General features: G+C 47.7%; 2 protein-coding genes across 6 annotated transcripts in view; both read right to left on the reverse strand.

The window, feature by feature from the left end:
* Positions 1 to 5,523, reverse strand: part of srcap (Snf2-related CREBBP activator protein) — a 31,083-nt gene extending 25,560 nt beyond the window's left edge. For both annotated transcript variants that reach the window (XM_086194624.1, XM_086194623.1), the window contains exons 1-3: positions 5,299 to 5,523; positions 3,788 to 3,864; positions 634 to 3,476 (exon numbers count right to left, since the gene is read on the reverse strand). In XM_086194624.1, coding sequence (XP_086050750.1) covers positions 634 to 3,237 — 2,604 coding nt within the window. In that variant the 5' untranslated portion in view covers positions 3,238 to 3,476; positions 3,788 to 3,864; positions 5,299 to 5,523. The remainder of the gene's footprint in view (positions 1 to 633; positions 3,477 to 3,787; positions 3,865 to 5,298) is intronic.
* Positions 5,524 to 5,951: 428 nt separating this feature from the next.
* Positions 5,952 to 23,953, reverse strand: fbrs (fibrosin). 4 transcript variants are annotated; one of them, XM_086195397.1, is made up of 18 exons: positions 22,176 to 23,953; positions 19,378 to 19,554; positions 18,664 to 18,690; positions 18,549 to 18,578; positions 17,901 to 17,949; positions 17,330 to 17,657; positions 17,009 to 17,244; positions 16,572 to 16,867; positions 16,421 to 16,465; positions 16,200 to 16,298; positions 13,714 to 13,782; positions 13,493 to 13,531; positions 13,038 to 13,109; positions 12,772 to 12,919; positions 11,657 to 11,737; positions 11,314 to 11,397; positions 9,408 to 9,627; positions 5,952 to 8,883 (listed from the first exon to the last, which is right to left on the reverse strand). In XM_086195397.1, exons 1-18 carry the CDS (start codon positions 22,476 to 22,478, stop codon positions 7,281 to 7,283), a joined length of 3,906 nt encoding a protein of 1,301 aa, XP_086051523.1. In that variant the 5' UTR covers positions 22,479 to 23,953; the 3' UTR covers positions 5,952 to 7,280. The 4 variants fall into 4 exon arrangements, with proteins under 4 accessions (XP_086051523.1, XP_086051522.1, XP_086051526.1 ...); XM_086195396.1 differs by having other exon boundaries at positions 13,714 to 13,797; XM_086195400.1 differs by lacking the exon at positions 13,493 to 13,531.
* Positions 23,954 to 24,620: the final 667 nt, after the last annotated feature.

Raw genomic sequence — 24,620 nt, forward strand, 5'->3', positions numbered from 1 at the left:
GACATTAAAATATTGACTTCAGTTGAATATCAATTCCCCCCCAGCATGAATAGAAAAACAGAAACTACCCACCACCCACACATTTTTGATCAAACCCAAGACCCCAGCACAGGACCCCATCTGACAGCTTCTGTAGCAGGTGTGCTTTGCATTCTGGGATGCACTGGATCACGCAGCTTGTGATATACAAAGCAGTCGTCCAGTCTATGGAGTTTCTTGGTCTTCCCCCAGACGCAGCTGACCAGTTAGAGTGGTTTGATGCGATGTCTTGGGGTTTCATAAAGCAGACCCTCCCCACTACCTCTGTTGTTCTTCCTTCAGGTGGACGCCATGAATACAGCAACAAGTACTACAGTACAACACTTAGAGGAGTCCTGGCATTACAGAGCTAATGCTATAAATCAGGCCCGAGAGGAGGACATGTTGGTACAGGTGGTCAAACGAACATATTTGAAGAGTCTTAATCACAACGTGGCCATTGCCAAGATGCCCACGCTGCTGTGTTGTGTCACGCCGTTTAGAGGGACTTCAACACCACTCGTCTTCCTGCAGCTGGACTCACACCTGCCAGAACTTTCATTCCTGCCTATGTTAACCATTTTAACAATCTCATAATTAGTGAAGGTGGATTACCTTATGTGGTGAACTGGGCGTACTCATCTCACTGTCAGGTTTGTCTGCGTCTGCTTCCTCGTCGCTGCCTTCCTCTGGACTGCTGACTTGTTCTGATGTGGCGTCCAGGGCCTCCCCTTCTCCCATAGCTTCAACATGCTCCATCTCCTCGCCTTCGTCCTCCACAGAGAGGGAGTCAAGTTGGTTGGAGGGATCATTAGGGCTGGTCGTCGCCATTATAGGGCCCCCCTCTTCTATCGATGCTACGAACATGCTGTGGGGTGCAGTGGGTAGGGTGCCACCCTGTTGTGACACAGGGTCGTCTTCCCTTGTGTAAATTTTAGTGACAGTTAAGGCCTCGTTGCATGTTGACGTTGTAACAGGTTCAGTCTGGTTGACGGGAGGAGATTTTGTGAGGGAGCATAAAGAATCTGCTGCTCCATCAGCTTGAGGAAGGCACTCATTGGACGCTGTTCCAGTCCAGGAGCTGCGGGCATCGGCCGGCGTGCTGGCCATATTCTGCGGCTTGGACACTTTTGCCAAAAGAGAGGGTGGGTGTTTCAGGAGAGGGGTTTCTCCTGGTTTGAGGAGGAGCAGCTTTGGATTAATACCAGAAGTGATGAAAGCCTCTGATTTGGTTTGTGCAGTCACAACAACATCCTGCGACATAATCTCTGTCAAAGCCGGAGTTTCTTTGGTCCCTTCAGGTGAAAGAACGCAGGCCTCTGGCTTCGTGGCACTTACATCAGTCACCTTCGAGGGCGCGTTTTCTACATGGGATGTGTGGACTGAAAAAGCTACTGATGATTCCTTCCCTGTGTTCTTACCAGTATCCACTAGGGATGTGACAGAAGAACCAGCGGTTGAGTCTGCTTCCTGTTTTGTTGGAAGTGTTCGACAACCAGCAGAATCTGCGGCACCAACCTGTGAACAAGGTGTCACTACTGGCTGTTCAACAGTGAATGAGTCAGCTACCTCAACTAAACACACCTCGCTGGAGTTAGCATCCAACACCAAATGCCTTCCAACTGCAGCTACCTCTGTGGTTTGTAGTGACAAATTATTGTTCACCTGTATTTGATTTGCATCGCGTGATGTTGTCTGCTGGGAAATAATGACGGTGTCACTTCCACTGATTGTGTGAACAGATGGTCCAAGATGGGACTCGAGGTCCTCTTTGCTGTGGTACTCCTCCGAGTTGTCTAGTAAAGCGTTGAATAAGTTCACTTCGTACCCTGGTGAGTGAGGTATCTGTACGCCAGTACTGGCACACACAGTTTCCTCAGCAATTTCCTCAACCAGGCCACAAAACTCATACACTTCTACGGGTTGGGATTCTAACTCAATACCTGCCTCAACTCTCTCTTCAAACAGCTTTGGTTCCCCGGAGGGGTGTTCAGAACTCAGCTCGTTAACAATAGCGGCCTCGCAGACACTGCCATCCTCTCGTTGTAGGAGGTAACTCTGTTTCAGGTGCATGTTTGGCCAGGTCCCACCAATGTGAGCCCCCTCCCTGACAACTACAATTTCTTGAGTGTTGGCTGAATGAACAAGTCCAGAAATCATCGGCGTGTCCGTTACAGGGTTGGAAGGATGAGATGCTTCCACAACCTGTCCAGCCTGCAAGGAGACAACAAGGTCTGTGTCATACAGAGGGCGGGCAGCGGTGGGCTTAGAGGAGCTCTCCAGTGAGGAAGAGCACTCTGGCTGTAACGTTTGTTCTTCCCTCACGCTACTCGCCACCTTTACACCTTCAAGGGGCTCACAGCTCCTTTGGATGTCACCGTCAGTTGTGCTGTTGGACACTGAACTTGTTTTAGGACATAATCCAGGAAGCGCATCGCTTGCCCTTGGGGTCTCGAGTGTTTCAGCGGAGGGAGGTTGTGTTGCTTTGTTAGACCCATCAACAAGTGTGTGAACTTGCTTGGACTCCAGAGAATTGGTTGCCAGTGTTTCTCTGACATGGAGTGAGATCTCCTTAGTTTGTGGTTTTGACAGGTCAGTTTGTTCCCTCCCACTATTGTTAGATGAGGGGAGCGGGAGTGGAGATGATTTTGAGTCCTGGTGGCCACCTGCCTGCTCCTCAGCACCTGATGCAGGTTGATTCTTGGAGAAGAGTGAATCCCTGTCTGACTGTTCCATCGCCCCAGGTTCTGTGGGTTCACTTGATTGTGGGAGAGGAGATGAGGCTGCAATGCAGATTTGGGATTGGGGAGAAACGTTTCCGCCTGTGTGCTCTTTTCCACTAAATTCCAAGTTTGATCTAGTCTCTGATTTATATTCCAAAGTGATCTCCTTCGTCCCTGTAACAAGTCCAGCGCCTCCCCCCAGTGCCTGGTTCGTCTCACTATTTGAGTGGCTTTTCTCTTTATCAGTTTGTGACCCGTATTGCAACTCTTGCGCTGTGCTGTCGTTCTTTGTATCGGAAGCAAGAGGCGGACAAATGGCGGTTTGAAGCCTTTGCATCTCAGCGGAGGTACTACAGTCCTCAGCGAGGGAGGTCGGCAAGCGTCTCTCAACTCCAACTTCCCCCTCCTCAGTGGGGACGTCATCTGCGAGGCCGGCCTTGGCATCGTGGCTGGTCGGGAGAGTCTCAGGCAAGTTGGTTGGGTTTTTTTTCTCCATGACGGGGAATGCTGAGTTGTTGCGCTCCAGCAATGGCACAGTGGACGGATCAGTGAGCGGAGGGACTGGGCGGGGGGCAGCTGCAACCGGCTGCTGGGCATGCTGAGGTGAATCCCCGGCCACATTCTGTGCAGCCTGGGGTTTGGCACCCAGCACATCCACAGCCGGAGAGGCACGCTGCCGTGCCGCCTCCTCCCCAGAGCGTCCTTCCTCTGTGCTGCTCCGGCTGCACACAGCACCTGAGGGACATACCAGCCATTAACAAAGTTGACAAGTTACTGAAAAGCTCAAATTGAAAAAGCAGAACAAATAATTCAAAAGAAAATGTGGGCAGTGCAGTGGCAGTGTTTTTTTTCCCTCCCTTTCTTTCACAGGACATGGTATTCTCACCGCCTACCAGCCACCCGACTCAGTATAGTAACAATAAGAAGAAGAAGATGCAAAAAAGACACGGCACACATTGACATCAATGTCAAAATTGTTTCTAGGCTAGTTGAGGGCAGAGAGAAACTCCACCTTCATCACATGTAGAACCAAGTGTACAACATACCTGTCTGTGGTGTGAGACACAGATCTTCTGTGCTTTCTACTTCCAGGATGCTGAAATTAGGGTCCCCTCCACATATTCTGAGGAAGTGGAAAAGAAACAGGGAACTAAATTAATAGAATCAAATCAGCTATTTCATCTCTTCCAACAATAAACTCTTAGGCACAGAGGATACTACATTACTGAGGTAGAATGAGTTACATTAGATAGACTGTAAACAAAATAATGCAACAAACGGGATGAGTAACATGTCACGGAGGGAGCGGACAGTCTCAGTCAGACTAGGCGTCTGTCGCCAGGACTGGAGCTGGTGTGAGTGCTTGTTTTCGGGAGGCAATCTTGCAGCAGCAGTCATAAAAATGCACCATTAAGCGAGCAGCTCCGGTAACTAGCACCAAGTTGCATTTGCTGCAGTCGCCCACAGGAAGATGTGAGGATTTCTGCAGCATGCGCTCTCAAGCTAGAAGCCGGTGGTCAAGAGCGCGGGCCCCGGTCATTCATGTCGAGCTCGTGGAACGGTACATTATGGTCGCTTCGAGCTAGATTTCATTTATTTGCCAACTGTGATGATCATAGAGAAATTACACCTTTGTTCAGTAGTTATATTCGGACGGGCTGCGGAGATTATATGAAGAACCGAGACGCGTCACGTTATGGACTGTTCATCCGCATCTGAGAGAAGCAGCAGTGTCGCCTGATTTGAGTGATATTCTTTATTAAAACACACATCTAAGTGGTTAACGCCTTGCCGGTTTGGCAGCCTGTGCGGCTAGCTAGCCAGCTAGCTAGCTAACGTTCTACAATAACACTGCTTGGGTGGCACTGGTGGAAAGCTTGCTAACTAGCAAGCTAAAAGAGTTGGTAGGGAGCGTTCTCTGGATGCGCAGGCGCCTCATCCCACCCGCAGTTATGTAATGCTCCAGCTTCAAAGAAGCCCGTTTATCTGCACACAATTGATAAGTTGCTTTGAAACGCGACCAAACATCTGAAAAGTCGCATTAAAATCCGCTTCTGCATGTACTACGGGGTACAAGCACTCGTGACGTCACTGCGTGGGGTCAAACATCTTTATACGAAAATAAATCCGCTAAAAATATTCGGTTTCAAGTATAAACACAGATTAGATTTTACCAGAATATACGGAAAAGCAAAAAGCATTAATTTAAAGTTCCATATAAATTTTGCAATGACTATGGGGGGATTAAGGGGGGGACCACTGTGTCCCACGTCTGGCTCTCTAGCATCGACCGTAAGGAAACGATCGTTCTCCCGTTATTCTGTTTGCTAACCACAACTTCAAATGTGCTTTGTTGTTTTTTTATGACTTAGCATTTCAATATACTGTTTTGGCTCAGTCTAACTGTAGAACTCGCTCCACAACCCGGCCTAAGCACAAAGCCAAAGAGAACGCAGCCTCAAGTGCTCCCCCGTCAGTCTGAGCTCCCCTCAAGTCCCTCGTTACTTCCTACTTGCCCCCCTCCCTTTCAAGGCCGCCATCTTAAGTTCCCACCTACCTGAAATTTCCGACCAATTTTCTTTTACTAAATTCTCGCTGAAGGAGTCGTCATCCGTGTAAAATCGCACTCAATCCGTAATGCCGGTAATCCAAACTGTCTCCCGGTACCCAACGAGGTACCACTCGGTCCGTGGGAAGAAGTTAAAATACGGACCGGGAGAGACTGGGTTTCGGCGCAGAATGTAGCGGTCGCGGGGAGGAGACTTTACGCAGCGAAATGGTGGAGGACCGCTGCTGCTGACAAAGTACAGAACACGCGGAAGTCTCGCGATATCTCCACAAGCGCGCCCCTTGAAATTTTTATATTTATGATCGTTTGCACCTTATTTACCGGCGTAGGCGAAATGTGCAACCACCATGCTTTTCATTTTATTTCAATAAATTTGACCAATCCACTGGTTTATTCTTGCCTCAAAGATACGGGAGATAAACTATGAGGTCTTTTTTCCAGACACATCGTTTGATCCTTTTATGGCATTTTCAGATGAAGCTACATTCCTCTCTCTCCCTCTCTCTTTATACGTGCTCACATACATACACGTATATATTTGGTCTCATTTACAGTTATAATCAGGACCCAGCTGGGTTGAATGTAATTTCCACAAGTCCTCTTTTTTTTTAGTACATTAAGAACAAAAGACACACACAACAGAGTAAACAACAATTCATTTAATAATTAATCTTTGTGGTCTCTAGGGGAGGGGTTTGAAAGGTATAAAATGGTCATATTAAAATAATCGACCCAGTCTTTCCCCTCTCAGTATCTCCACCGTCTACTTCGACACAAGTCCTTATATGGGTTGTTTGTTTTTCAGTTCTTCAGCAGATGTCCCACTTATCCATGTATATAACTTATTTTTGTTAATGAAACAACTCGACAGTTCAATGTACAAGGCTCCCATAGTCCCGAAAGGATAGAACACACACAACCGAAGAGACACAGTCGAATCTCCCTCTCAGCGGAATAAAGGCATAGATGAGATCCTTGAAGAGGCCAGAGGTCACGCTGCTTCATGTTCACCAGCATTAAAAAGTTTTCTGTGAAGCAAACTTTTGTCTTTTGCATGGTTTGTAACATATTACTACCTTGGGAGAGAGTACTGGTTGATACCCGAAACAATGACATAACATAACAGTGAATATATTTATTATTATAGAGGATAATTAATGTTAATAATAATTACAAAGGCAATTTCTCTAGACTACTATAATCTGGTCCTGCTCATATAGTCAAGAGGAGACTGGGAAACAGTTACAGGAAGCTCTAAAACACTGTGTTCACTCACGCCGTGTAGCACAGTTCATGTCACCACTCACCCGTTGAAAAACAACTAAACAAGGTTGAATCTCATTTTCAGTGAAGCTGAGGATTTGGGGTTAGATTTTTGGGTGAAGCAGGAAACTGAGGTACGATGCTCATTAAATGGTAATCTGTCTTTTTCACAATGACATATAAAGACACAAGAACAGAATAGAAAAGCACCACTTTACCACTGTAAAGCCTCATCCTCAACACCTCAGAGATGTCAGGGAGGGCTTGGTAATATCCCACGAGTTCACCATGTCGAGGAGGATGAACCCTTTCATACCTCTAGAAGTCATTTCCAATCCACCTGGAAACAGGCTTGCTGAAATGCATGGATCGTAGTTCACCTGACAATGACATAGATCTGTCTCCGCCTCTTCTTACAGCGTTCAAAATGGAGTACTGGAGTAACCAACTGCCAACAGGAAATAAAAATACACCAAGATGCAAAGAAACAATGTACCTTTAAATTGCACTGACAGAACCATTGGGCAAGTCACACTGATGAGTCTTGCATCTCCCTCCCTTCCACCGTCTCCAGCCAGTCACTGCTGCCCTTGTTGGGGCGCTGGAAGTGGTTCAGGGGGACTTTCAGCAAGAGGACAGGAGGGCAGGTTGAGAGCAGCACAGTGATCCTGACATTTCCCTTCATCTCCTTCAGCGTTGTCCCTGTACTATCTGGACTCTCCATCTTTGTGGGCGCTGTACAGCGCCAGCTCACCAGGCCCTCCAAGTCTGCGGGGAGGTGTGGACGACCGGCTGGTGACGGACGGAATGAGTGGAGGCGGTGCCCCCACTGACAGAGCTCCCACCAAGCTTGCAGGGGTCTTTGCCAGGATGCCGTTGGGCACATGGTGCGGGTTTAGTGGACCGAGACGGGAGTACAGGCCCGCATGATGCTGGGAGGCAGCGGCGGCTCCTGGAGGCAGTGAGTGGGAGAGAAGGCCGGGGTGGAGCTGCTCCAGGTGAGCCGCAGTAGCAGCATGAGACGGGCTAGAAAGGTGAGAGCCAGCAGGAAGATGTGGGTGCATCCCAAAGTAGCGAGCACGCTCAAAGTCTTCCCTCAGGATCTGGGCACGCTGTTCCTCGTCCATCAGCCCTCCTCCTGGGGGTCCCAGCTGAGGAGGGCGGTCAAAGGGATGGGCCATCAGGCCAAACTCCTGGCGGACAGCAGAGCTGGAGGCGCTAGAGGTAGATGTGGAGGGGTGGTGAGGAGTGGCCGCTGCAGCCGCTGCCGCTACAGCCGCAGCCCTCTCTGCCTCCAGAAGGCGCTGATGCTGGAGCAGCCGAGCAAGGTGTGGATCAGAACGCAGGGTTAGATGAGGGTCTGAGCGGAGTGCCAGAGCCTCCCTACGATGCTGATGATGCTGATGATGCTGCTGAGCTGCGAGCTCCCTCCAGGGGTCCCAGGTGAAGCTGTGTGGACCCTGTGATGGTCCTTGATGAGGACCATGGGTGAAACGCTCTCCACCTGGACCGACAACCAACCCTCCAGCACCGGCTGTGCTCCCCAGATATGCTTCAATGGCCCTGGAGCGGTCAAGCAAGGACGGGTGTTGGTGGGGTGGAGGATTTGGTGTGGGTGGTGGGAGGGGAACCCCTGGAGTAGGAGTCAGTGACAGAGAGGAAGAAGACGGGGTACCAGAACTTCGGTGGTGTGGATGGCTGTTGGGGCGGTCAAAGCTGTTGTTAGGCATGGGGGGTGGGAGGGAGATGGGGATGTGCTCTGGTTCCTCTTTCCGCTCCTCTTTGACTTTGACTGGCGGGAGGAGCAGGGGGGGTTTGGAGACGGGTGTTGGGGTCCGATCAGACTTCTTAGCCTGAGACAAAGACGTGACTGAGGCAGAAGCTGCAGAGGAAGCAGGAAGGTTGCCGTCTCTTTGGGAGTGAGAGGAGTCGTTGTGGAGGCTGTGTGCTGTCTGGCCCAGTGGGCGAGGGTGGAGGTCAAAGGGAGATGGTGCTGAACGGCTGGAGGGTGGTGGGGTAGTTAGCACAGAAGATGAAGAAGACCGCGGTCTGTCCCTGTCTGCTACTAAAGACGAAGGGCCAAGGGGGGGCCCTCTTGAAGACACTGTTGGCTGTGGCCTCTTGTCCCCATCTCTGTCCCGCTCACGGTCTCTGTTTAAGCTGCGAGTTATGTCCTCCATGGGCCCGCTGCTGCCTGCCAGGGCACCGCTGTGGCCGTTAATGTGGGAGACTGGCGTGCTACTGCGGGGCTTGTAGGAAGGAGCAATCGGAGACAGTCTCACAGGTTGGCGGCCATACAGCATATTGTCTCTGCAAAAGAAAACATAAAACACCCACCTTATCAATGAAACTTGACTATTTAATGAAGAATTTGAAGAGTGAAATGGTTCACAAACAAAATAAAGGAAATCAAACTGCAAAACAAAAAAAATCTGGACTCCAGTGACATTTACAAGGAGGACATTACAAATGATTCCATCCCTTCCCTTCGGAGCAGGTTTGATGCACAGTATTCTACTTGTTCTATCTTGCAGCTTTAATAATTTGTGATTTTAGGTAGAATTCAATGTTGTGCAACAGAAGTGCACACTGCATTTCCAGTGCCACGTTGATACGTCCACGCGGGCTGAATGATTCACTCCAGCTACAGACAGCAAGGCGCAACAGCAGCGGTAAGATTCCTGCCTTCACATTAGCTGTACTTGGCTCGTCTCTGCCGTCACAGGACGACCAAGGCTTGTGACGTTTTGTGCATTAATCCGACCACTAACGCACATCAAAAACATTCAAGACTTAATTTCACATCAAGCTTTGAAGAACAGAAGCAGCGGTACCTGTCCTTTTCATCTTTGATGTGGAGTATGTCTCTCCTCTCTGCGTCTTTCCCTCGATCCCTCTCGTCCCTCTTGTCTGCCCCTTTAGCCCAGCTGGGGCCAGCGGGAAATGCAGACGGAGCGCCGTGTAGGCGGTTCCATGGGTCATGATGGTTGGGGGTGGCGGACAAGCTCCCAACCACGCTTGCTGGCGAATCTTTAGGGCCAAACATGGAACCCGCTGCAGAACAAGAGAGGTTTGTTACAGCAGGTGTGACTGCCAGCTTCACCAGAATATCTTCAAGCATTCTTGCTTGTAGAAACGCTCCAATTCACAAACAACGTTCACAAAGGGAGTCTGGATCAAAACCAGCCAGGATGTGCTACATGACAAAGTCTTGTCAAATGGTGGTGCACTTTCATTTACTCTCCCCTCCTTGTCTGTAAGAAGATGATTAAATAATGAGAAAATTCCAACAAGTCAGCCACCCCCCCCACCCAACTTTACGCAACATCTTCAGCTCATCCTCACGTCAGGCTTTTTATCTGGCAACGCTTTGAGTCTTCACCACTACTCCAAAGTGCAGCCTACCCTATTCAATCACTGAGCTGATGAGACAGGAGAGGGAAGGAGGTGAGCGATGACGAACAAAAGGAGGACAAGTTTATCCTGTTTGGATGGGAAGGTCAAGCTGGCTTCACACAAGGTAATTAACCTCACTACACCTCCAGTTTCCTCTTTGTGCCAATGCTTAAAAAAAGAAAGAAAGAAAATATAACCAGGCCTGGATCAAAGCTGACCGCTACGAGATGAGGAGGCTTCATCAGAGCAGTCGGCCTCCATTCATGACCAATGTTTTCTGATCAGGAGGAAACACCTCAGAAGACTCAGCTGTTATTTCTGACTTCAACCAGGCTCCAGTGCATAGTCCGACACTAGAGCAGCGCTGGAATGAGTCCTTAAACCCAGAAAGAAGCATCGTTGAAGGTCAGTGGGGTTTGGTTTGGATGTCTGGAACCGGGAGTGTGGTGAAGAGCAGTTGGAGATATGAGAAGGTTCAGCTCTACCACGAAATCCACCAGCTGGCTTCTACACACTACAACTACTCAATGGAGAGGAAATGAATCACCGACTATTTTGACTATCAAATAAAAAACAGAAACTGGTTCCAGACTCTTCAACACAGGTATCCACTGCTTTTTTGTCATTTATGACTGAAAATGAAGAGCTTTGGGGTTTGGGACTTTTCCAAGGAGTTTTTTCTTCTTAGACGAAATGATTCATTGATTTCGCGACAATACTCAGCTGACTGAGCAATGATGAAAGGAACGGTTAGTTGCAGCCCTACTTTAAACGGTTCCAACATATTGATCATCAGACTGCATTTTTGTAGTTCCCGACTGTTCCGCTCTGTGAACGGAGCTTCAGTCGCCAGCGTGGATGAAGCATTAACTACTTTCAGACATGTTTAAAACCTCAATCAGCACAACATTCATGTTAAAAACAAAGAAAAAATCAACTGTGGTTACTAGAAGGACGCAGACTCCAAAAGTAGAACTATAAGCCACGCCTTCCACAGATTCTCCACCTTCCACATGTTTTGAGGTACAAATACAGGCCTTTGGTTACAGAGCACTAGAAACTGTGTGCCTCACTTTCTTGTTGAGATGTGATGGATATGTACTTCCTCATAAAAGCCTACACAAAGTCACATGACCTGGTGAACTCAGATGGACCTCATATTAGCTTTAGCTGGCTCTGAATGTCCCCCCATCCATTTCTTACTTATTAGGATGTGATCCCATCAGGGTTAGTATGGAGACGATCAAATAAACAATAACCCTTTCAACATGTACAAAATAAGCCAGGATGTTATTGAGACTGAACCCTCTGGTGTTTCAAGAGTGGGAATGTGAGGAGGCAGACCAAGTGTTGGGCTTCCAAGTCCTCCAAAGGCACCAGAACCCAGAGCACCCAGCGGGGTGAAGGGCGGCGATCGGCCATATGGATCTGAAACACAGACACAGATCAAGAGTACTGCATGAGAAGGTTCTTCCAACAGGCTTCAAGCTGCTGGGTGCAACTTCATTCAGGTATTAGAACATGGACGCGGAGATATAATGACCAGCCACTTCAGTCAACAATGAACGTGGAGTCCCATTAATTCATAAAAGGATCCAATTGTCAAATCTAAAGTGATGTGGGTGAATCGAGGTGACACTGACGCGTACAAGTGGAAGACAAATGTGGCTTTTGAAGCTTCTCTTACCTAAATGTGCAGTTGGTGCAAGGAAAGAAGTGTGAGGCGCTGATGGAGAGATGAAAGGAGCTGAGGACGGATTCACTGCACCTGAGGGGAGAGTAGTAGGAGTAGTAGTCGTTCAAAAACTGCATAAGTAATCAGATCAAGTCCATCAAGCTCCTCGAACACGCTTTCATGCTACGACTCAAACAGCAACGCTTCTGCTGCAGCAGCGGAAACCTCAAAGATGTCAGGACACAGAGACATCGAACAACAGCATCAGAAGAGAATATTTCCATGAAGGTGTTCACACCAGTTCCTTCAGAATGTTTATTTTGTAATGTCATTTGCAACGCCACAGAGCGAAGTCTGACGATGACACGCCCACAGTCCATCCCTACACTCAACATCAGAGTACATTTGGACTGTTTTCTTGCTAAAACTGCAGTTATCTTTGATTAGAGGGCCTCGTTTGTGACACTCACTGGACCAGCAACAGAAAGCAGTTTGACCTGGGTGTCAAAAAAATCTGCAAAATCTCTGGTAGCACTTCATAATGGGACTGAAGTGTAAACACGTGTGCAACACGCTCCGATCAGAGGACTGCACGTGTCTTCTGATGACGGATTTCTCCAAATGTGACCTTATTCTTGTCAAGGACATGAGAAAATGCTGTCAACAAAACAAAAGCACTCTTACTGGTCTATATTTGTGTGCCTTGAGACGCGTGAGGAGGGGATCTTTGAAAGTTTAGTTTTCCCAAAACTAAGTGACTGATTAGATCCTACTGGGAAAAACCAACTGAGAGCAACAGTCACGTGAAAAAACGCAGCAACTCTAGGAAAAAGCCCTCACAGCTGAAAGCTGTTTTTAGAGACATTGTACAAATGGAACCAGTTCAATGTGTCTTCTCCCAGCACTGCTCACACCTACGGTACCACACTCGCGACAAAATGATGAAGTAAAGGATGAACGATTCTGTGCTTTGTGTCATTTAAGTTTTCTGCCATTTTGAGCTCTCAATAATTCTAGCCATGATTGTGAGGGAAAGGGCTTCATTGATTTCTTTTGATTTTATTCTTATTATTTTATTTATTTCCTGATTGTTGAATTTGTAAACGCTTGTCGCCATGCACGTGTACCTGAGAACAGACTGGGAGGTCTGGTCAGGTCATGAGTGGGTGGCAGGGCTCCTCCCATGGGCCCCAGCGGGCCCAGTCCCCCAGCTCCAGGAAGACGGGCTAGCAGGTCACTACGGAAGTCCAACTTGTGAGGGTCAGCCTGCATCAGCTGCAACACGAGCACAACAGTTGACACACATTTGAGCCACTCTGACCATCTCTCAACAGTCACCCATTTTCTGATTTCATTTTCTCAATATTGAAACTCACAATGAGGAAATGCATACCTTCACTTTTTTCTGATGGCTTAAAATCATCCAGGCCACATATACATGCATAGCACACCATTTTCCTGGTTTCTGTACAGCACAAAAATCAGGGGTTTAACACGTTATTCCAGGAATCTTGCCGGAACAACTTTAAAGCCTTTGCACACAGAGTCAGATGTTCTTCCTGCAGTTGAGAAATGGCTGCCCAGCCTCTCCATGAGCTGGACATACTCACTAAAACAAGTTTGTGATTATCTCATAAAAAATCTGTGAAAAATGCCCAAGTAGGGAAATCATAGGGGAAGAGCAAACATGTAGATGAAGTCATTTCTGGGTCTGAAATATCTAACTGGGTGTGCAAGGGCAGCGGATAGACCAGTAGCAGTGAGATTAGTGCAGAGAGTGAGTGAAGCAGTGAGAGAAGTAAAGTAGGCTGAAGGTTTTAAGGAGCTGAGGGATTCAAAACATCTTACATTACTGATTTTCAACGATGTCCCAAATGGATCAGTTAGCTACAAGAGAACAGAGTTGCAAAACCACTTTTAATCAACATATCTCACTCTTATCAGGAATAGTTTTGCACTCTTTACTGCCCTAACCTGACCTGGCTGTGCAGATTACTAAGCAAACATTAGGACACATCTGGAATGATGTTAACTTTCTGGCAGGTTGTAAATAGAAGGGCTGTCCTTACCCGGGGGTCTTTGGGCTGCAGGTGGTGAGGCACAACCCCGAGCCGTGCAGTTATATCAGGACCAGTTCCCTGAGGGACAAGAGGCTGTCACACACAGCACAACACATCAGCCACCAGCTGGAGATCTACTGACCCCCCCAGATCCACCACAGCTTCCACAGACACAATGAAGCGACCGCTGCCCAGTAAAGCTGCATGTACGTCGGACCACGATAGCAAGGTTGTTTTAGTCCAACTCACACTGGACAAGGAGTGCTCACGATAAACAAGCTCACACAGCACGGCTGATCGGCACCTGCGTACCAATTTGTGACAATCGTCCATAAAGATTTGTTTAAAAGCCTCACGGAGGTCATTTGGGCCTTAAAGAGACTGATGAGGCCAGAGAGGAGGACGACTCACCAAATCTGTGTTCCTTCTGTTGCCACAGCTCAACAAACACACCTCTTTCGATGTGACGTGTCATGATAGTACTTGAAATAGATTTGGCATATCTGAATACACGACCAGTCAAAGGTTTTAGAACTCCCCATTTTCCCTTTTTTTTTTTTTTTTTTACTGAAAATTATTCAGTTTAATGACTCATTGCACTCTGAAATGAAAGCAGAGTACAAATCAGCAATTGGGAGTTAAAAAGAAACGGTGGAATCATTTTATAGCCCAAAATGTATTCTAAACTTTAGACTCTTCAGAGTCGCCACCTTTGGCAGATACAGCAGCTGAACGCACTCTGCTTCCCAAGTCTGCTGCAGAAGTTCCCATCAATGTGTGGCTCTTGCAGGTTGCTTTGCTTTCACTCGTCTGTCCGGTTCATCCCAAACCAGCTGGATGGGGTTGCAGTCTGGAGGCTGTGCAGGCCACTCCATGTTTTCAAGCTCACCATCTTGTTCTTTTTTCCTGAGGTCGCTCTGGCATAGCTTGGACTTGTGTTGGGGTCACTATCTTGCTGTAGGGTGAACCCCTGACCAACTAGGTGCATACCAGAGGGCACTGCATGGCGCTGCAGAACGCTGCAGGAGCCGTTCTGGTTCAGGGTGCCTCTCACTCTGTACAAGTCACCAACCTTGGATCCAGCAAAACAGCCCCAGACAACCACACCTCCTCCTCCATGTTGGACAGGTGATGTCACACACTGTGGAACCATCCTTTTGCCCACTTGACAGCATACAAAAATCCTGCGTGATGAACCCAAGATTTTCTGACTCATCAGTCCATAACACCTTCTTCCAGTCTTCAGCAGTCCGATGGCGGTGTTTCGTGGCATCTTTGTTTTATTCGGACATCTTAGCAACAGCTTTCTCGCTGCAACTCGTCCTGTCAGACCTGCAGCTCCAAGTCTTCTCTTCACAGTTGAAACTGAGACCTGCTCACAGCGTCCACTATGAAGCTGTGCTTGAAGCTGTTGTCCCGTGAGCCGCCTATCATGCAAGCTGATCCCTCAGAAACTTGTCCTCTGACAGGAAGACGTCCTGCAGCCACGACTGAATCAGAGTTTCTCCCAGTTTCTGAGTGCCTCGTGAAGAAAACTGTTCTCACTGACACCTTGACTTTCTTTGCAACTTCTCTGTAGGAAAGACCTGCGTTTTTAAACGTTATGATGTCTGCCTTTCTTCCATTGGGAATTTCCTTTTTCTTGTCATTTTTGTAGCAACACACTACTTTCTGCAGTACAGAACTGTTCAACTGGTGCTCACAAGGGTCTGGTACCACAGTGGGATCCAACACTGCTTTCATGCAAACAGAGGGGGTTTCAGTTGTGAACCCATTTGTGTTCCTTGAAAGAGGCACGATTCTGAAGTGTAAATTATTTGTCAGTTTTGGGGAACCTAACTTTTTTTAACCTTTGGCAGTTCAGCACCTCCCCTTTGTACCACTTCAAGCTGTTCATTGGACTTGCACGACTTGAACTGCAATAAATAACTGGAAAAACTGGGTCGTTCTAAAACTTTTGACCGGTAGTGGACATCCAATCATCTGAGTGCTGGTCGGGCCGTAGCCACGGGCCCCCAGTACACCGAACAACCAATGGAGCCGATTTTGAAGGGACTCGTATGGTGATTTAAAAAAAAAAAAAAAAAAGCCAACAAATTGAGCCAGTGAAGGGCTAAAATGGTAGGTTGTACGTCCAGCTTGATTCATGCACCCAGCTGCCTGTAACATGACCCTCCGTTACCCAACGTTTGGACTCATTCTTTCATATCCCATCTCTCAGCGTGGGTGATCACTCTGTCTGATGTTGAGGGGGAGCTCACACAGGTGAAGTCCCATGTGCTCAACAGAAACCATGTGGACAATAGATACAAAGGTCTTGACCGGGCGGGCAGGTGATCTGATACCGAGTGGACTGCTCCAAGTACAGGAGTTCACACATGACATTAGGCTGTGTCTCCAGGGACCTGGGTTCTGGAAGCCATCTTTTATTTCATGGTGAGATATGAGTGGGGGCCGGCTTGAAGACAGTTAAAGACGTAAGGAGTTCCTCTCACCTTTGGCTGAAATGCTCCTTGCAGAGAGCTGAAAGGCCCGGTGGGAGGGATCACAGGCTGGATACTGGGCACTGAGGGCGGCGGGTACTGAGGGAAGAACTACCATGACACAGACAGACATGTCAATCACATCTGGCTATCGTTTCAAATGTTGGTGTTCGCACTGAAGATCTGACAGCTAGCTCCACCTGCACTAGCAGTGAGTCACGGAAGGTACTTACAGGGTTCCTGTACAGCCCGTCCATTTTGCCTGCATACTTCTCATACTGTGAGACAAAGCAGTGAATGGGTTAATTCATTTGAAAACTTCATTAAGTCCACATTCCTGCAACAAAGGAATTTCAAGTACGACACAGATGTTGAGCATCTCACCAGAGGCGGTGCAGTGGCGGTGGGGTGCAGGAAGGGTGTGAAGTGTTGGTGTGTGTGTGTGTGTTGGTGCTGGTGGTTGTGCTGATGGATCTGGTAGGCCAGCGGCAGCATGCTCGGCTGGTTCTGAGACGTCCGGCCCGATGATCCCGGCGTGGAGCTCGACGCTGACGGGCCACCCGGAGTGGAACGACCCACCGCCGCTGCACTGCTGTCAGCCCCTGGAACGCTGCGCCTGCCCTCGCGCTCTTGTGCATTCAAGAAGTGGGAGTTTAAGTTTTGACGCAGTACTTCCTGGTCTAGAGGGGTCAGGAGGAGAGAAAAGAAATACTATAAATGAAACAAAGTACTGAAATAAAAACACAAAGGAGATCTTTGGAATACCTGACCAAGTCAAAATAGTGTTGTAACTGAAAAAAGACACATCCTGTTTACAGTACCTGCCGCTGTTGAGTGGGAGGGGACTTGGAGCAGAGGCGGAGGGGGAGGCAGGCCCGGCGAGGATGTGAACAGGGCCCCGGAGCTGGCTCGAGACGGGGGTCGAAGGGGCCCAGAAGGTCCAGAGCCACGGTTGTAGGGCAGGGACACACTGGTGGAGGGAGTCGGGGGGCGCATGGAGGATGAGGAAGACGCGACTGATGAGGCAGATGATGGCGGTTTGACGGGGGTGCTGCTCCTGAAAAGATGCATAAATCATTTTAAACCTATAGAATAGAAAGAATGGGGCTGGGTTCATAGAGAAGTCTCTCCTTGCTACAGACCTGTTGTAGATGGAATGACTTCGTCCCGACAGAGTGGGGAAAGGTTTTGAGAGTGGTGGGCTGCCGTTGTGGCGGCCGGCATTCCCATTGATGGGGCTGGGCCTGGGGACCGTGCCTGCAGCAGTGACCGAGGAGTGGGAAGGCAAGCAAGAGAAAGAGGCAGAAGAGGTAGAAGAAGAAACAGGCTCGGGGAAATGCGCCTCCAGGCTTTTCTCCTGACTTCGCTCCAGGCCAGAGACCCTCGGGGTCACCATCAACCGGGAGACGCCACTCCGTGCTGGCAGAGGCGGACAGCTCTTGCTCACAGTAGAGGGCGCGGGCTCCACGACTACAGAAAAAGAGTATCAGTTAGCATCTGGCTTTTCTGCACATCACAGGTCAAAAATAAAGATCAGAGATTCAGAACTTGGGTCTGCATTCACTTTCCAACAAGGAAAGGAAGATGACAATTCACTGAATATGGAGCTGAACTGCTGTGGTGCGTTTTGAGGGCGCGCTGCCTCACACGTGAGTGTCAGTGCTACTGAATGATGAGTGTGGTCTGTTCTACGCAGCACAGAGTTTGTCAGACCTTTCCTGGTGCTGACGGTGAACACTGGGTCCATGTCATTATCAGAGGCCTGAAAAGACAAACAAAACAAAGACTTAATTACAGATTTAACAGCGATGTCTTCAATTGTTAGTGTTCATTGATTTTTCATTCTTGAATCAATAATCGAGGCTAAAATGGAGCAGTTCCTCATTTGTGTCGTTCCAGTTGTTCATCACTCAGTTTTAGATGTCCCTGCAGGAGTTCTTGGTGAATCCAAACGCAAAAAATTCAAGCTACAGAGTTTGTGACGATGGTTTGTGGTGTTGTTAAGATGGAGCTGTTAGCTCAAACGGAGCACTGAAGTGTAAAGTTGCACTATTATTGTAATCCTGTTTGGGCTGAGTTGGAGATTCAGTATTGCTTGAATTAGCACATTACGCAGAAAAATCGAATGCAATCGGCGCCCGACATCGTCGAGCAGACAGTGGCCGATGACAAACTGCACCTTTCAATGTCCTCCAAAATGACTGTGATTCAAATTGTACCAATGACCAAGTATCAAAAAGGTAGTAACAAAATAACTCATGATGCTGATTAGTAACTGCAACTGTAGAAAAAAAGACAACACAAATCAAGTGGCCCCTGCAATGACAAGACAAACGCTGATGAACACTGAGAGGTACACACCTTGTCTCCTGTGTCACTCTCAGTGTCACACTGAAAGAAAGAGAATGATAAACATTACGGTTTGCGTCCATCTTATGGCGTCACATCACATCACTATATTTCCCCATCAACTCACAATATAGCCGGTCTCCAGAGGATGTCCCTGGAACACAGGAACACACACAGTTAGACGTCATTACCAGAGGGAACAGCGGCGGCGTGGTTGTGGGGACATGAGATGGAAGATGCGCTTAGCTCAGTTATGGAGTATGACGAGGAAGAAAGTAGGTTAACAACAGAAATATTTCTTTCAGATAAACAAGCTTAAAAGATGTTCACCTGAAACAATGAAGGACGAAATGTTCATGTGTGCTGATCTTTAAGTGATAAAAGCTGAACGTGGCTCGGAGCCTCATGTTGAAAGGAGACCACGATCTAGTCTAGACCAAGAAAAACTGATTTGAGCCACATGCTCCCCAAATGAGATGGAAAATCCGTTCCAGGTTTTTTTCTGTTCTGGTGTGATGATGTTCACGCGTGAAAAATTAATCATCCAGGGAGAAGAGGAAAGCAGTTGAAACATCATGACTAATATTACCATTATTATTATTGTTGTCTGTCTTCTTGAACAAGACTGGAATGTCTATCATATTCATACTGGTGTTCTGCAGAAATGAGAGCAGTCTGGTTCTAAGAGAGAGCACTGACATTCTTTGATCACCAGGTTTGTGCGTAGACCAGATTCACTCCATGGCAGATGAACGGAATGTAAACAAACACTTTCCATTTGGACGAGGATGAGCTCAACATCGATCACCTGTCAAACCCAAAAATTTGAGTGTCCATTCACCTCGATCTTCCTTCTCTTAGTCTGGCTCTTGTTCCAGCAGCTGCTGGAGTAGCTGTGTGGCGCGCCCTCCTCCGGCTCGGACAGAGGACCGCCGCCGTTCTCCTCCGGTCCTCGCTTCCCCTTGTTCCTCCTTCCCAGCATATCAGTGCGCTGGTTGGGCTTCAAAGAGCAGTCCATCTGATGGAGGGGAAATTACATTCCAATTACAAGGTGCATGTACAGTGCATGTCTCCCAGTCAGCGTACATGTGTTTGTTCCAGGCTGGATTCGAGTTCACAGCCTCAAACGTAATTTCAGCCGGTTCTGCACCGACTGATCACAACTGTAGAACCAGAACGATGTCATTCCAACAGCCTGCAGGACACAGCTTGGTGTTTCTAATATTGCATCTGCCTCATTTGCATAAATCAAAGATAAGAACGTTACATCAACATGTCCTGACACAGTGTCAAAAAATCCACCAGGGCGTAAAGGGCGCATGAGGCATGAAATAAATTCCATGCAAGTATGCAAATGCAACATCAATTCCAGGCATGGTTGTGTTCTCCAGTTCCCTGAAAATTCTCAACCCAACACTAGAGTGAGCTGCTGTCTGAGCTGCCGCTGACATCAGGAAAAGGTCAATCCCTCTGGTTTGGATTCACTTCTGCTAAAACCACCCACTCAATAAATCTACTCAGTTCAGGCAGGGACCTCCGTCCTCCCTCCATGAGAGACAGCCTGCCTTCTGGCCTGATCTCGCTCTGGCTGCACGATATGCCGTCCTTGAGGACTGTCGGTGTGGGAACACACACCCAGTCACTTTTCTGAAAATCACTTCTGGTTCAAAATAATGGGTTTTCATGTTAATCTACAGATTATTTCCTCAATAAAAAAAATCAATCCACGTTTCCTAAAGCCGGAGAGGGCTGGGGTTCAAACAGCAGTGACTTCTTGCACTGACTGGCTGGAACTGCATGGCTTTCATATTGAGAACATTTGAGTTGTTTATTTAAAGGAGAAAAAATATCTATCTATATTACTTATATACACACACACACACACACACATATATTATAATTATCTCAGTTTTACATAATTCTTAAAATCTTCTGCAGGTAAACAACACAAACACAGACAACCAGTTTTCTGTCTCATTGTTGTAACGGCTCAGTTCCTATGCTACCTGGTTATCTGATGCCCAATAACTTGGTTTGATTCTCTGAAATAGAGATCAAACAAGCCCAGACTAATAAATTCTTGATGACTGTGGTGGTTGGGTTCATGGTAGAAGTCTTAACTGAGCACTCATTGAATTAAAGCTCTTAACAGAAACAAAGCAGGCTATTATTTTGGAGACTACCTGCATTTCCTGTCTGTCTTGATGGGGAAGCAACTGAACCCAACGAGTACCAGAAGACTAACGAGTACAAGTGGAAACGTCTACAAGGACTTTACCAGCACAATCTCTGATTTTGACAGATTGCCGGTGTGGATTTGGTTTTCTCTCTATTTCCTGAGAAGCCATTTGGCAGCTCATCAACACAGCACAGAATTAGAACATGAATAATTGAGGCCTCCCGAAACCCATCAGAGGGATGCCTGAGGGTTTGAGATTGGCCTGAGTGGGTCTCTTATTCCAAGCGAGGGGACGGTGTCAGAGTTGAGAAGTTCAATCTTTTTCCACCGTTTTGCATGTTTGGACCGAGGGAGGAAGGCAGGAACTGAAGTGATGGAGAGCAGGAAAGAGGACAAAACGGTCATCTGAGTCTCAAGCCTGAAGCTCCGTTCTGGTCACTTCAATTACGCAAGAGGTGCACTGTGATACTGACACGTTATCTGCAGGTCCTGGTCGCTGCAGCTCCTCAGGGCCACGTGGCCAACAGCAAACAGACATATTTTAGACCGAATCCCTTGATTAAGGAATCAGGACTGAAGGAGGGACGACTATTGTTTGTTTAGCAAAATTCAAACGCAATGACATTTGGATAAATTCTCATCAGTAATTTGGGATTTTGTTCTGAACTGTAAAAAACAACAACAACAACAACAACAACAAAACATCCAATACGCAACCCCAAATTCAATCAGCATGTGAACAGCTATTTTTTATTGTTCCGCAGGGAAACCAGAGCTATTTTAGATGGTGTGTATCTGCTGCACACACAAACGGCTCATTGGCTCAACAATAGGGACCAGAAATGACAGTAAAACTCAGTACCAAATACTTTTATGGTATTTACTCTGTTCAGCTAAAGCTGGGAATGTTTTTCTTCTCAATAATGTAAACCGTGACCCCAAAACGGCAATACAGAGCAAAGCCGAGGCTTCCTGAACCGTTGCACCTCCCATTAGTGATGTAAGACGGAACGTGTTGAGGTGGGTCAGGCCCACATCACAACACCAGGACAGACATGCTACCTAACTGAGATTCTGCCCTGAAGACCAGGAGGCCAGCCCCTGGTCTTCATGACCCTGAAACAGCGTGGAAATCTGAGCTACCGTCGAGTTTCACGTCCAGACACGATATATCGGTGTAGCACCGATATATCCGAGTCCGACAGGTCCATGGGCTTTACAAATGATTTGCAAGTACAGAAAAAATACTTCTTGATATTCCCACCGTGTACCTGTGTATCTCACTTGTACACAGTGTTGTTTCACACACCTGGACAGCTGTAAATATCAGCTGGCGGTCGAGCGGTGGCAGATAGAATACCAGCAAGGTGGGTTCACGCTACCTGGACCTGTCGGTCTGTCAATCACCTCGTTTTCTCCTCCCGATGAAGCAACGACGACATCCCTATGAGGTCATTTACCTCCAGAGCCTCCAGGCTGATGAAGCTCGCAATCGCGAAGCCGTCGATGATGTCTTCCTCGCAGGACACCGACTCTCTCTTCCTCCGGCGCGGAGGCCTGTGTCTCCCGAATCCGGGTCGGCACTCTCTCCCCCCTGGGCCCAGGACACTGTTAGTCCCACAAGCCTCCCGGTCGGAACCCGAGGACAGGGACGTGGCCCGCTCCTCCGCCAGGTCCACTCTCCTCCGCCGCCGCTCCCTGTCACGCTGTGACCGGGACCGTCGGCTCTGTCGGAATCCAGTGCTTCGGCTCGGGCCCTCCATGTTCGATCGGAACCCCTTTTGTAACTCCAGTGAGACCAAAGGCACTTAATTCAAGTCCCGCTCCGGTGGAAGGCACCGAACCACTAATGAGACACCACCACCACCACACAGGCCCTGGCAGGGAGCCCCTGTTAAAATGGCGTTAACGGAACCAGTGGCTATTATTTACCGTCCTTTGACAACAGTCTATCGGCATCAGTGCCTTTCTTACGGCGAAATTTTAGTGTCATTTCAATTTATCTAAACGCGAACGTACATCAACAACATCCACGAATATCAGGACGCAGCCGTCAGTGTCTCGGCTAACATTAGCCAGCTAGCAAGAAATTCAACCGACAACCGAATAAGTTATACGCATGTAAACAAAAAAAGACAAGTCCGGTTGTGTCACAGACAAAGCGAGCCAGACCTCCACCGCGTTGATTTCAACAGGAAAGTCACTCCAACGTTGGCATTGATCAACACAACTATTCCAACATGAATTTCCTTAATTTCTGCACACGCTGACAAATTTATTTGCCTGTTAGCAAAATGTCACGGTTAGCTAGTCAGAAAGGCCCAGACAACGCGAACACACTGGCTGCCGTGACATAATTCCTCTAAAACACAACAACCGCCTTAAATCACACCTAATCCGAGGAGGAAAATGTGCTGTCGGTTTGAGTTAAAGTACTTAACGCGACTGTTAGCAAACGTTTGGTCGACTCCAGCCAATTAGCTTTTTGCTAATTTAGATAGCATGGACGCGGCTAACTCAACACATCACAATATATCCGGCCAGCAACAGAAGAATAAACCTATTTTCTCACATGAAGCGCGGACAGACTAACGAGCCGGCAGCTCCTGGAGTGGCTATCTGGTGCTCCGCAGCCGAGAAGACCAATTTTCTCCAGCCGATATGTTGATGGCCGATAGTAATGGTTGAATTTGCATCACATCAAAAGAAAGACGTAACGTTAGCACTCGGGGTAGCTAGCCGATCCAGCTGTTAGCCAGCGGAATTTGTCAATTTAATGACGGAAACTAAAAGAACGCGGAGGCCTCGCTAACAATTACTCGTATAATAACGTTATATTTAGTCTTCACACACAAATCTTCTTCCGTTCCGCCTCCATCGTGAAGAAAAAAATCAAGGCCCTGATATTAAAGCCTCGGGGTCGATTTCCATAAACGAGGGTGTCGGCCAAACCCCCGTTGATGTGGGCAGCTCCTTCCTGCAGCCTTCACTGTGTAGATCCAATGTTTAGGAGAAGTTGGACACCTGCCGACGGTTCCGCTCTCCGAGTTCCGCTCCTCGCTACATCCAGTGGGCAAATACACAGAGAGAGAAACCGGACGGCTCCGCTGCTGCGCTTTCACAAGTTTCCACTCATAAGAAAATTTATCGTGAAAATCAGGGAGACACAACCCTTGTCAGCCGTGCAGAGCATTGTGTGCGCCACTCTTCTTCCCCCGTCAAACAAACAGGCCCCTCGGCGATTCCGTTTGCGCATACTGCCCCCATGTGGACACCGCTTGTATGTGCCGCTCCGAATACTTTGGCGTCCGCCACTTTGTCACGGCCCCAGACACCAGATGATTTTTATAGCCCGTAATAACAGTAAAATTACACAAGGAGCTCAAGGCCAGAGACAACCCGAGGGCCGGTTTCAGGGGGGCCTTAGGGCTCATGATGGCGGCTTCGCTGGTACACGGCGGACACCCTTGATTGGTCCAGTAAAGAAACACCTGAGTTCTATTTTGAAAAAGACTTAGTTGAGGACAGGAACTTTCCAGTTGACAATACACAGTTGGAAATACTGTATTTGAATAGTATAAGTATTATTAGAATTGCATCTATATTTGTATAAGTTCTGTATCAGATGAGACAAGATAATTCCATAATCGTCCCAGACAGGAAGATTTACGGCGCTACAGCAGCGAAGCGATAATAAAAATAGAGCCTCAAAAATATAATTTAATAAGTAAACATGCAATAAAGAGGTGTACAAAGGTATGCATAATAGAAAATATAACAGTTGGAAATATAGAAATAGTATAAACATGTGGTTAATTAAAGATATCAACAATATGCATGAGCAGACATCAGTCAGTTAATGAAATACTCTTATCAGCAAAGAGGATATTCATCATAGTAGTTGG

Source organism: Aulostomus chinensis, chromosome 23 (genome assembly GCF_037954235.1).
Source record: "Aulostomus chinensis isolate RoL2024-O1b breed Wild chromosome 23, RoL_Achi_v1.0, whole genome shotgun sequence".
In the NCBI taxonomy this organism is placed as follows: domain Eukaryota; kingdom Metazoa; phylum Chordata; class Actinopteri; order Syngnathiformes; family Aulostomidae; genus Aulostomus; species Aulostomus chinensis.